The sequence below is a fragment of the Gekko japonicus genome, unplaced genomic scaffold (genome assembly GCF_001447785.1).
Source record: "Gekko japonicus isolate JY-2015 unplaced genomic scaffold, Gekko_japonicus_V1.1 scaffold367, whole genome shotgun sequence".
Lineage (NCBI taxonomy): Eukaryota > Metazoa > Chordata > Lepidosauria > Squamata > Gekkonidae > Gekko > Gekko japonicus.
Window position 1 is genome coordinate 531776 of NW_015163617.1, and position 11484 is coordinate 543259.

Genomic DNA, 11484 nt, shown 5'->3' on the forward strand with positions numbered 1-11484 from the left:
TCCTCCTCCTCCTCCTCCTCCTCCTCCTCCTTCTTCTTCTTCTTCATCGCAAAGCGCCAACACGGCAATTTAACCTGAATGCTGAGGTTTTACTTTAGAAAAAACAACTCATACATTAACTTAAGATGATCCAAACACAGTAAGGAAAGCCATCCCAAATGCTTTCATTTACTTAAAATTATTTGGCAGAGAATTCGACACTTTAATGATGGTCTGGGCCTGGCTGGGGTGATGGCACGCGTGCCCACAGAGAGGGCTCTGAGTGGCACCCCTGGCACCCATGCCATAGGTTCGCCACCACTGCTCTATGGGATAGATAAGCATCATTATCTGACAAGAGGCACGCAATCTTCCTGGCAGTCTTCAAACAGCGGCTGGACAAACACTGGCCAGGGGTGCTCTAGGCTGATCCTGCGTTGAGCTGGGGGGTTGGACTAGATGACCTCTGGGGACCCTTCCAGCTCTATGATTCTGTAAAGTTCACAGATGGCATTTTTCAGATGGTGCTAATGCATCCCTTAAAGGGGCAGGGTGGGAGGGCATAGTTGAAAGGTGGGGGGGGGGAGGATCAGAAGCCCTGGGTCTTGCTGTCCCTCAGGCTTGGAGTTCAGTGATTCTCGGCACAACAGCTGAAGAGGCAGGACGACAAACTGGAACGATTCAAGGGAGCTGCGGGGATAATAGAGGTTGAGGGGCGGCAAGATTAGAGATGTAAAATTTCCGTTTTTTCCCCGGTTTTTTTTTTGGGAAAAAACGGAAATTTTCGGAAAAATTGAAAAAAATGCTACATTAGCATTTCTTTTGTCTTTTCTAGATTGAAAGTCATTCTATTACTTTAGGAACATAAAATATGACTATGGACATTTTTACTTGGCATGAAATTATCACAACTAGCATATTAAAAATATAGTGTATCTAAACAATTATTACAAACAGAATACCCATCCACATGCAAAAACAAAACTGAAACTTTTTAATTTTCTTCTGACAATCGCACCTCCTAAAGGAAGAAATGCATCTTGTTCTTGTATTGGAGAGTTCAGTTTGTAACCTAGGACTTAATTGTCCTCAGTGCACAGAAATTAGATCAATCTGATACTCTGTGTGTGTGTGTGTGTGTGTGTGTGTGTGTGTGTGTGTATAAGAAATGATTTGGAAAATATTTGAACACCTTGTCTTAAAATATTTTATTCATCATGTTAAAATAGAATGTTCCATAATCAATTTTTTTTCTTTTCTTTTTTCAATTTTTCCAATTTTTCGGAAAAAAACCAAAAAGGCTTCAGGAAAAAACGGAAAAAAAACGTTTTTTTTCTGAATTTTTCCCTTTTTTTTCCGGGCCTTCACATCTCTAGGCAAGATAAGATTTTACTTTGAGCAAAGGAAGCTGGGACACGTTTGTCATTCTTAAAAGGATGTTTCAAAGGACCTTGGCTCGGTTCAGGGAACATCAAGCGAGGGCACTAAGATGAACAGACCTTTCGGACCATTAGTTTTACTCCTCCTCCTCCTCCTCCCCTCATGTGCAGAGAGTTAATCTATAAGTTCCATTTTCACAGCAGAACCTAGTTTAGTGTTTCATCCGAAGTCTCAAGCACTGGCCTGCAAATCTGGAGTCCGAATAATGGCATGTTCACAGGGATGTGAAGGCCTTGGGGAAAAGCTGGAAGAATTGGGGGAAAGCAGTCATCATCCCCCCCCCCGTCCCCCCCGCCGTCGACGTCTCAGTTTTCTTCAGTGGAAGAAACTGGAAATGTTTAGGGAGTTCTTTAAAAAAAACACCCACCAACCTATGAAATGTTTTTTCTCTTCTGTAATGACGAAGAAGAGTTGGGTTTTGTGCTTCGCTTTCCTCTACCTTAAGGAGTCTCAAAGCAGGTTACAATCAGCGCTCCCTCTAAGCTGTGGAATCTTGTGAGCAAAAATTCTACTTTGTGAGCTACTGGCGTTAAAGTGGTGAGCGAGCGATTGAACTGCTGCATAAATTAGTTTGCTCTGGAGCCACCCTTCCTGAGCCAAGACAAAAATGTGTGAGTTGGAGGCTGAAAAACTGTGGGCTAGCTCACACTAACTCAGCTTAGAGGGAACACTGGTTACAATCGCTTTCCCTTCCTCCACCTAGCTTGTTGTGAGGAAGGTGGGGCTGAGAGAGTTCTGAGAGAACCATGTGGGGCCCAAGGTCGCACCAGCAGGCTGCACGCGGAGGTGTGGGGAATCAAACCCAGCTCTCCATATTAGAGTCCTCCGCTCTTAATCACTACGCCATGCCGGCTGTCACGGCATGAGTGAAGTGCCTTTTAAAAGAAGTGTTTGCTTCCTCAAAATGTGTAGGGTTTTCTATAAGATGGACCCACAGCAGTTGAGAAAGATCTCTCCAAATTGGGGAAGAGGGCTAAACGCAGGTGCTGCTTTTAAGAGATTTCCACTTTGGAGTCAAGCTAGCAAGGGCTGGTTTTTCTACATATAGGCAAAGAATTGCAGAATGTTAGTTGCTGTAGATTTTCCGGGTTGTGTGGCCATGGTCTTGGCATTGCAGAACCTGACGTTTCGCCAGTAGCTGTGACTGGCATCCTCAGAGGTATAACACAGACGGATGGAGTACTCTCTGTGGCACGGTGAGAAGGAAAATGGTAGGCAGGTAATTTATATCTACTCCAGAAGGTGGGGTAGGGCTGAGTCATTATCTCGTAGGAGTTCCCCAGGCTGTGAACATGCTAATGGAGGAGCTTTCCTGAGGAGGTTCTTTTGTATATGGATTTGTTTCCTGAGGAGGTTCTTTTGTATGTGGATTGGCTGTTGAATGCATGTGACGTGTCCATTTTTGCACGCGTAAAAGAGACGTGTGAATAATCGCCTCACCTGAATATGCATCATGGATCTCGAACCTAACTTATGTCTTTAATGTTACACATTTCCCTCACGTGCCTGTTTCTGCAGCAGTTGCTTCAAACGGCTTAAGTTAAGACCTTTCTCTAAGAGGCCTGCTTCTCATGCTTCCAGGTCGGCAGATCAACGGAGAGCCCGATAGACTTTGTCGTCACCGATACGATTTCCGGCAGCCAAAACAGCGATGAGACGCAGATCACCCAAAGCACGATCTCCAGGTTTGCCTGCCGAATCGTCTGCGATAGGAACGCGCCATACACAGCCAGAATCTTCGCGGCAGGGTTTGACTCTTCGAAAAACATATTCCTCGGGGTATGTACGTGACCCTTCCACTACCAACTGGGGAGCAATGTGTGTGACGTACGACAGGGGCCGCGTTATAGAATTATTATGTGTCCCAGGATTATGGTTGATTGCCTGTGTTCAATCTGGGATATTAGAGGAGGGCAGGGAGCTGTTTCTGTTGGCAGCGGAGGAGAGGACTTGCAAGAAGGGGTTTAAGTTAAGGGCGGCAAGGTCCTAGCTGGATCTCAGGAGAGACTTTTCGATAGTCAGAGTTGTGCCACAGTGGAATGGGCTGCCCGGGGAGGTGGTAAGCTCCCCCTCCCTGGCAGTCTTCAAGCAGCGGCTGGACAAACACTGGTCAGGGATGCTCCAGGCTGATCTTGAACTGAGCAGGGGGTTGGACTAGATGGCCTTTTTGGCCCCTCCCAACTCTGTGAGTCTATATTTTTTCAGGGGGCTTTAATGTGAGATGGCTCTGTGGTAGAAATTGGAGGCTAACAAAATAAGGACCTAAGTGTAAGCTGTAGCTGAGGCGTTAGTGTCAGATTATTCCCCCCCCCCCTCCAATTTACACATGCAGTAGGTACCACTTCGGTGGGAAGGTCACAGCGTTCCGTGCGCCTTGGTGTTTAGTCATGCCGGCCACATGACCACGGAAACGTCTTCGGACAGCGCTGGCTCTTCGGCTTTGAAACGGAGATGAGCACCGCAACCCTAGAGTCGGACTCGACTGGCTTTCGAGCGAGGGAACCTTTACCTTTACTTTTTCGTTACCACAAGCAGGCATACAGAGAAGTCTTAAAAGAAGCCATTTCTGTGGGGAGGTGCTGTGGCTCAGTGGTGGGGCCTCCGTTTGGCAGGCAGAAGGTTCCAGGTTCAATCCCCGGCATCTCCAGTTAAAAGGGCCAGGCAGGAGGTGATGGGAAAGACCTCAGCTTGAGACCCTGGAGAGCTGCTGCCAGTCTGAGTAGACAACACTGACTCTGATGGACCAGTAGTGTGATAAGACAGCTTTATGTGCTTTCTGAATATTACTGAATATTACTTTGAAGAGGGCTCAGTGGCAGAGCCTCTGCTTGGCATGCAGAAGGTCCCAGGTTCAATCCCTGGCATCTCCAGTAAAAAGGACTGGGCAGTAGATGATGCAAAAGACCTCTGCCTGAGACCCTGGAGAGCCATGAAGTGGGGCTGTAGGTCAGTGGTAGAGCCTCTGCTTGGCATGCAGAAGGTCCCATGTTCAATCCCCGGCATCTCCAGTTGAAAGGACCAGGCAGGAGGTGATGAGAAAGACCTCTGCCTGAGACCCTGAAGAGGGCTGTTAGTCTGAGTAGGCAATACTGACTTTGATGGATTGATGGTAGGATTCAGTATAAGGCAGCTGTATGTGTGTGTGTGTTTGTGTGTGTAATATAGCATATCCATGGAAAAGTGACTTATGAGGGGTGGGAGAGATGACAGTTGACCAGTGCTTAAATGACTAAAATTGGAGACTCCTAAGCGACACTTGCCTGCAAATCATTCCCTCCAACTTTGAAATTACCCGTCATAGAGAGAAGAGAAGAGACTGTATTTAGACCACGCCCTTCACTCCCCGAAGGAGTCTTGGAGTGGATTACAATCTCCTTTCCCTCCCCACAGACACCCTGTGAGGTAGGCGGGGCTGAGAGAGGACTGCTCCTGAGAGAACAGCTCTGAGAGAACTGTGACTGACCCAAGGTCATACCAGCAGCTGCGTGTGGAGGAGTGGGGACCCGGTTCTCCCAGATTAGAGTCTGCACTCCTAACCACGGCACCAAACTGGCTCTCGTGTCGTTACTGTGTAGTGATGGATAAGCTACCTACCCACTTCTGGATTGCACCCTGGAGGAATGTAATGACATTGGTGATGTCACATGGCCCTCCCGGATTCCGGCCCCCCAACCCCCCCCCCTCTGGACGCCAGGCGTGGCCTGTCAACCCTATTTATTTATTTATGTATTTATTTATAAGTATTTTTACCCCGCCCTACCCCGCAAGCGGGCTCAGGGCGGCTTACAAGGGGCATAAGCCCATACATAAAAACCAGTAAAACCATAACTTTTATAACAACAGTACAATTGGCTGGACAAACACTGGTCAGGGATGCTCCAGGCTGATCTTGAACTGAGCAGGGGGTTGGACTAGATGGCCTTTTTGGCCCCTCCCAACTCTGTGAGTCTATATTTTTTCAGGGGGGTTTAATGTGAGATGGCTCTGTGGTAGAAATTGGAGGCTAACAAAATAAGGACCTAAGTGTAAGCTGTAGCTGAGGCGTTAGTGTCAGATTATTCCCCCCCCCCCTCCAATTTACACATGCAGTAGGTACCACTTCGGTGGGAAGGTCACAGCGTTCCGTGCGCCTTGGTGTTTAGTCATGCCGGCCACATGACCACGGAAACGTCTTCGGACAGCGCTGGCTCTTCGGCTTTGAAACGGAGATGAGCACCGCAACCCTAGAGTCGGACTCGACTGGCTTTCGAGCGAGGGAACCTTTACCTTTACTTTTTCGTTACCACAAGCAGGCATACAGAGAAGTCTTAAAAGAAGCCATTTCTGTGGGGAGGTGCTGTGGCTCAGTGGTGGGGCCTCCGTTTGGCAGGCAGAAGGTTCCAGGTTCAATCCCCGGCATCTCCAGTTAAAAGGGCCAGGCAGGAGGTGATGGGAAAGACCTCAGCTTGAGACCCTGGAGAGCTGCTGCCAGTCTGAGTAGACAACACTGACTCTGATGGACCAGTAGTGTGATAAGACAGCTTTATGTGCTTTCTGAATATTACTGAATATTACTTTGAAGAGGGCTCAGTGGCAGAGCCTCTGCTTGGCATGCAGAAGGTCCCAGGTTCAATCCCTGGCATCTCCAGTAAAAAGGACTGGGCAGTAGATGATGCAAAAGACCTCTGCCTGAGACCCTGGAGAGCCATGAAGTGGGGCTGTAGGTCAGTGGTAGAGCCTCTGCTTGGCATGCAGAAGGTCCCATGTTCAATCCCCGGCATCTCCAGTTGAAAGGACCAGGCAGGAGGTGATGAGAAAGACCTCTGCCTGAGACCCTGAAGAGGGCTGTTAGTCTGAGTAGGCAATACTGACTTTGATGGATTGATGGTAGGATTCAGTATAAGGCAGCTGTATGTGTGTGTGTGTTTGTGTGTGTAATATAGCATATCCATGGAAAAGTGACTTATGAGGGGTGGGAGAGATGACAGTTGACCAGTGCTTAAATGACTAAAATTGGAGACTCCTAAGCGACACTTGCCTGCAAATCATTCCCTCCAACTTTGAAATTACCCTTCAAAGAGAGAAGAGAAGAGACTGGATTTAGACCACGCCCTTCACTCCCCGAAGGAGTCTTGGAGTGGATTACAATCTCCTTTCCCTCCCCACAGACACCCTGTGAGGTAGGCGGGGCTGAGAGAGGACTGCTCCTGAGAGAACAGCTCTGAGAGAACTGTGACTGACCCAAGGTCATACCAGCAGCTGCGTGTGGAGGAGTGGGGACCCGGTTCTCCCAGATTAGAGTCTGCACTCCTAACCACGGCACCAAACTGGCTCTCGTGTCGTTACTGTGTAGTGATGGATAAGCTACCTACCCACTTCTGGATTGCACCCTGGAGGAATGTAATGACATTGGTGATGTCACATGGCCCTCCCGGATTCCGGCCCCCCAACCCCCCCCCCTCTGGACGCCAGGCGTGGCCTGTCAACCCTATTTATTTATTTATGTATTTATTTATAAGTATTTTTACCCCGCCCTACCCCGCAAGCGGGCTCAGGGCGGCTTACAAGGGGCATAAGCCCATACATAAAAACCAGTAAAACCATAACTTTTATAACAACAGTACAATTCAACAATAAACAATAAAGTGCTTCAGTTTGGCAAGATGGTCTTAGTTGTTCTTATGATGACTTCCAGCAGCCCTCAGTTTGGGGTATCGCTGTCTACCAGAAAGTCCGAACCCATCCGTTGTTCTTATTGCCAGGTAGATCTTATACCTCCAGATTATTCGGGGCTGTCCAGACCCTGATGGTATTACCACCGTTGGTAGTGGTGGCAGTAGCGGCGGTCCCTACATATAAGCCTGGTGGAAGAGCTCCGTCTTGCAGGCCCTGCGGAACTGCATAAAGTCCCGCAGGGCCCTGATCTCTTCCGGGAGCTCATTCCACCAGGCAGGGGCCGCCACTGAAAAAGATCTGGCCCTCGTCACAGCCAACTTCACCTCTCGGGGACCCGGAACCACTAGTCGGTTCTGGGTCTCCGACCGAAGTGCTCTTGGGGGTATGTATGGGGAAAGGCGGTCCCTCAGGTAGGTCGGACCCAGGCCATATAGGGCTTTATAGGTAAGTACCAGCACTTTAAAGCGGACTCGGTATGCTATAGGCAGCCAGTGCAGCGCCTTCAACCTACAGAATAACATAGCAAGCAAGAGCCGCTCTTTCTTTGGGAAACTAACTTGCGCGGTTTGGAGCTTGGCCATTAGTCCTCACTTGACTTTTCCAGCATTACAAAGCTAACATTTTTTTGGTGTGGGTTTTCTGCTCTGCTCTCGCGTCTAGGAAAAAGCAGCCAAGTGGAAGAATCCAGACGGGCACATGGACGGATTAACGACCAATGGCGTTCTAGTCATGCATCCAAGAGGGGGATTCACCGAAGAGTCGAAACCCGGAGTCTGGCGGGAAATTTCCGTCTGCGGCGACGTGTACACGCTCCGTGAAACGAGATCGGCTCAGCAAAGAGGCAAGCTAGTAAGTTGGGAAATTCCTTGTAAATAAAAGGGAGGGGGGAAACCCTATCTTGTACCAAAAATTTTTTAGTGTCTTCCTTGTATACTTAGGCAGATAATGCTACTTTGCTTTCTTCCTGACCTCCCTCAGGTTTCTGTGATGGATGGTTCTGATGATGTCTGGAGTTTAACTTTGTGGTTGCATTTAAACCCTAACTTGTCGTCGAAGAATTGCCTGCCAAAGTGTCATGAAGTTTCAGAAAAGGGATAGAAAGGCCGCATTGCTGAGGCAGGGGAAAGAGAGCACATGGTGTAGTTTGTCCATGGTCACAGCCCAGTCAACAGAAAGTAGATAGGGATGTGAGCGGAACCAAGGAAAGCTCGGAAAACATTTCACCCATGAACGAACACAACTCAGATTCTATTACTAGAAGAAGACTCGGGTAAAAGTGGTTCCCGAAGAACCACACCACCACCACCCCAGGAAAACCACACGGCAAATGGTTTTTCAGGGCAAACGGAAGAGGGATAAAAACCGAAGCCGCGTGGAGCCAGAACGGATGCAGTGATGTAATGTGGAAAAAACCCCACTGTGCCATTTGGTTCAGGGGTCCCCCAGTGTGGTGCCCGCCACATGTTTTTAGCAAAGGGGGCAGAACCAGTAAGGACTTTTGCCCAGCAAGACCTCCGATTGGCCATTGGAGATTTGATTGGCAGTGGCCCCGGTCACACGGGCTGGAAAATGCGGGGGGGGGGGGGGCATGGTGCTGGCTATTTGCCCCGGGGCAAACTAACGCGTGACTGCGAGATCAGACGTCCGGTTGAGGTCCTGTCGAGGTCCCGTGGCTAGGGGGGAGGTGCCGATCACACCACAGGCAAAGAAGCAGGGCGGCGCGGCAAACGGGGTTGTGTTTTGGTTTTTTTACTTTTTTAAAAAACTGAAGTGTGCGCATGCTCCGTTGGGTGCTTGTGCGCATCCGTTGAGCCTTGGGGGGGAAAATGACCTGTTTGCGAGGGGACATGGGCGGGCGCTGGATGCCACCGGAAACACGATCAGACGCCCGCCCTTGCCCCGCGGTTTCCGGAAATTAGTACCTCCGAGGTACTAGTTTTTTGCTGCGCATCTTCAGAGGGAAGCCTCGGTTGAGCCACGGGAGCTCTACGCTTCCCAGATGTGACGGTGAGATCACGCCCGGAAAATCCGCCTATCTTCCGTCTCTCTAGCATGGCTACTGTTCTGTGTGACCGCAGCCAGTGTAGGTTTTTTAAAAAAATATTGCTTCGGCGGCAGCTGCCACCACGGCAGAAGGGTCCTCACTGCGTGACTGCAAGCAAGCTGCAGTAGCTATTTTATGGCTTGCTCTGCCAACCTGGGCAGCCGTTTTGTGGCTGTGCCCACCGTGCCATATCAGAATTTCAGAGGTACCCACAGGCTCAGTTTGGGACCAGTGTTCCCTCTAAGCTGAGTGACTGTGAGCCAGCTCCCAGTTTTTGAGCCTCCGGCTCACACATTTTTGCCTTCGCTCAGGAAGGAAGGCTCCAGAGCAAACTAATTTCTGCAGCAGCCAAATCGCTGGCTCACAACTTTAATGACAGTAGCTCACAAAGTAGAATTTTTGCTCACAGGACTCCACAGCTTAGAGGGAGCATGGGTTCGGACCCCCCTAATTTAGATGAACAGGAGGCTCATGGGGGGCTCTTTTTGTAGCAGGTACTCATTTGCATATTAGGCGACACACCCCTAATGTAGCCAATCCTCCAAGAGCTTACAGTAGCCCCTGTAAGAAGAGCTCTGTAAGCTCTTGGAGGATTGGCTACATTAGGGGGTGTGTGGCCTAATATGCAAAGGAGTTCCTGCTACAAAAAGAGCCTGGGATGACAGATCTGTTGCATTGGCGGGGAGAAGGGCAACTGGACGGAATTGGCTCCCCAATCTAATACTCTCCCCTTGCCCCTTTTAAAGGTGGAAAACGAAACCAACGTCCTGCAGGACGGCTCCCTCGTCGACCTGTGCGGCGCCACCCTCCTGTGGCGGACGGCGGACGGCCTGTTCCACACGCCCACTCAGAAACACATTGAGGCCCTGCGGCAAGAGATCAACGCCGCGCGGCCCCAGTGCCCCGTGGGGCTGAACACGCTGGCCTTCCCCAGCATCAACCGCAAAGAAGTGGTGGAAGAAAAGCAGCCCTGGGCTTACCTCAGCTGCGGCCACGTCCACGGCTACCACAACTGGGGCCACCGCAGCGACACGGAAGCCAACGAGCGCGAGTGCCCCATGTGCAGAACCGTCGGCCCCTACGTGCCTCTCTGGCTCGGCTGCGAGGCGGGCTTCTACGTCGACGCCGGCCCCCCGACTTACGCTTTCACTCCTTGCGGGCACGTGTGCTCGGAGAAGTCTGCCAAATACTGGTCCCAGATCCCGCTGCCCCACGGGACTCACGCGTTCCACGCCGCCTGCCCTTTCTGCGCTACCCAGCTCTCCGGAGAGCAGAACTGCGTCAAGCTCATTTTTCAGGGTCCGATCGACTGATGCCGTCTGGCAGACGACTTACCGACAAAAGCTCACTTTTGTTAACAATTTACTGTGAAGATTAAGAAATTTGCCACTAACGCTAGATTTTACCTTTTTTATAGGATTGTTATTAATGAGGGACTGGGAGGGTGGCAACCGGGGGGGGGGGACATGGAGTGTTGGAGGCACACCAATACCTGGAACCAAACCGATATCGGTGGCACCCCCATGTTCAGTAGAGGCATGTTCACAATGACATCGCCTCGGTCAAATTGTAGTATATTTGTAATATTTTTTTCTTAGTACCCTCGATCAGGAGAAGGGGGGAAAATACCGATGTCTTAAACGATTTTTTAAATCTTGGGTTTTTTAACAGAAACGCTTTTCTTCTAAACTTTGACAAGCCTTTAAGACGCATATTTTTTCAAACCTAAAAAAGGAACGTACAGAATGTAATTTGTCTCTTTTTTCTTCTTCTTCTTCTTAATTTGCAATATAATTAACTTGAAGAGCTTTCTCATGGAGGGTGTACCCAAATGTGAGGGCAAACCTGGCTGAATGTTCTGTTAAATACTTGTGTTTCAGAGAAGCTGCGAGTGAGAAAGGGTCGGCTTTGGGAACAAGAGCACAACAAAAAACAAACAAACTAGGAAACCCTGCCGCGCGGTCTAATGCGGCTGCGCAAACAAAAAGACACAAAATTACTTGAAATTTGGGGCATTGTCGTCTGTGGGCCACTTCCAGTGTTATGTTCATGTGGCGCCAAAGTTACCCTTGCATGTCACTCCGGTTTTTAAAAATATACAAGAAGGGTTAAAAAATACGGGTTATCTGGTCTCGCAGATGCGCAGGACGTGTTCTTTGGTGTACGAAACGGTAGTTCACGAGTTTTGCTTGTGAGATTTCCTGAAGCGGCTCCGCTGTCCACCTTCTCCCTGCCTTTTTGCCGACTCCACACATCGCAGAATCGATCCTGGAAAGCCCAGTATTTGGGCCTCTTCGTTGCTAACTTTAGACCCCTTAATATGTTAACTGCTGGTGGTGTAGGAGCGGTTCTTCTGTGGCTTTACC

The 11484-nt window shown here is 49.5% G+C and overlaps 1 protein-coding gene across 1 annotated transcript in view; it reads left to right on the top strand.

Moving 5' to 3' along the window:
• The window catches only part of LOC107107169 (E3 ubiquitin-protein ligase pellino homolog 2), a 147668-nt gene extending 137136 nt beyond the window's left edge, over positions 1–10532 (top strand). The window contains exons 4-6 of the mRNA XM_015407427.1: positions 3001–3198; positions 7735–7923; positions 9865–10532. Coding sequence (XP_015262913.1) covers positions 3001–3198; positions 7735–7923; positions 9865–10431 — 954 coding nt within the window. The 3' untranslated portion in view covers positions 10432–10532. The remainder of the gene's footprint in view (positions 1–3000; positions 3199–7734; positions 7924–9864) is intronic.
• The last annotated feature ends 952 nt before the right edge of the window (positions 10533–11484 follow it).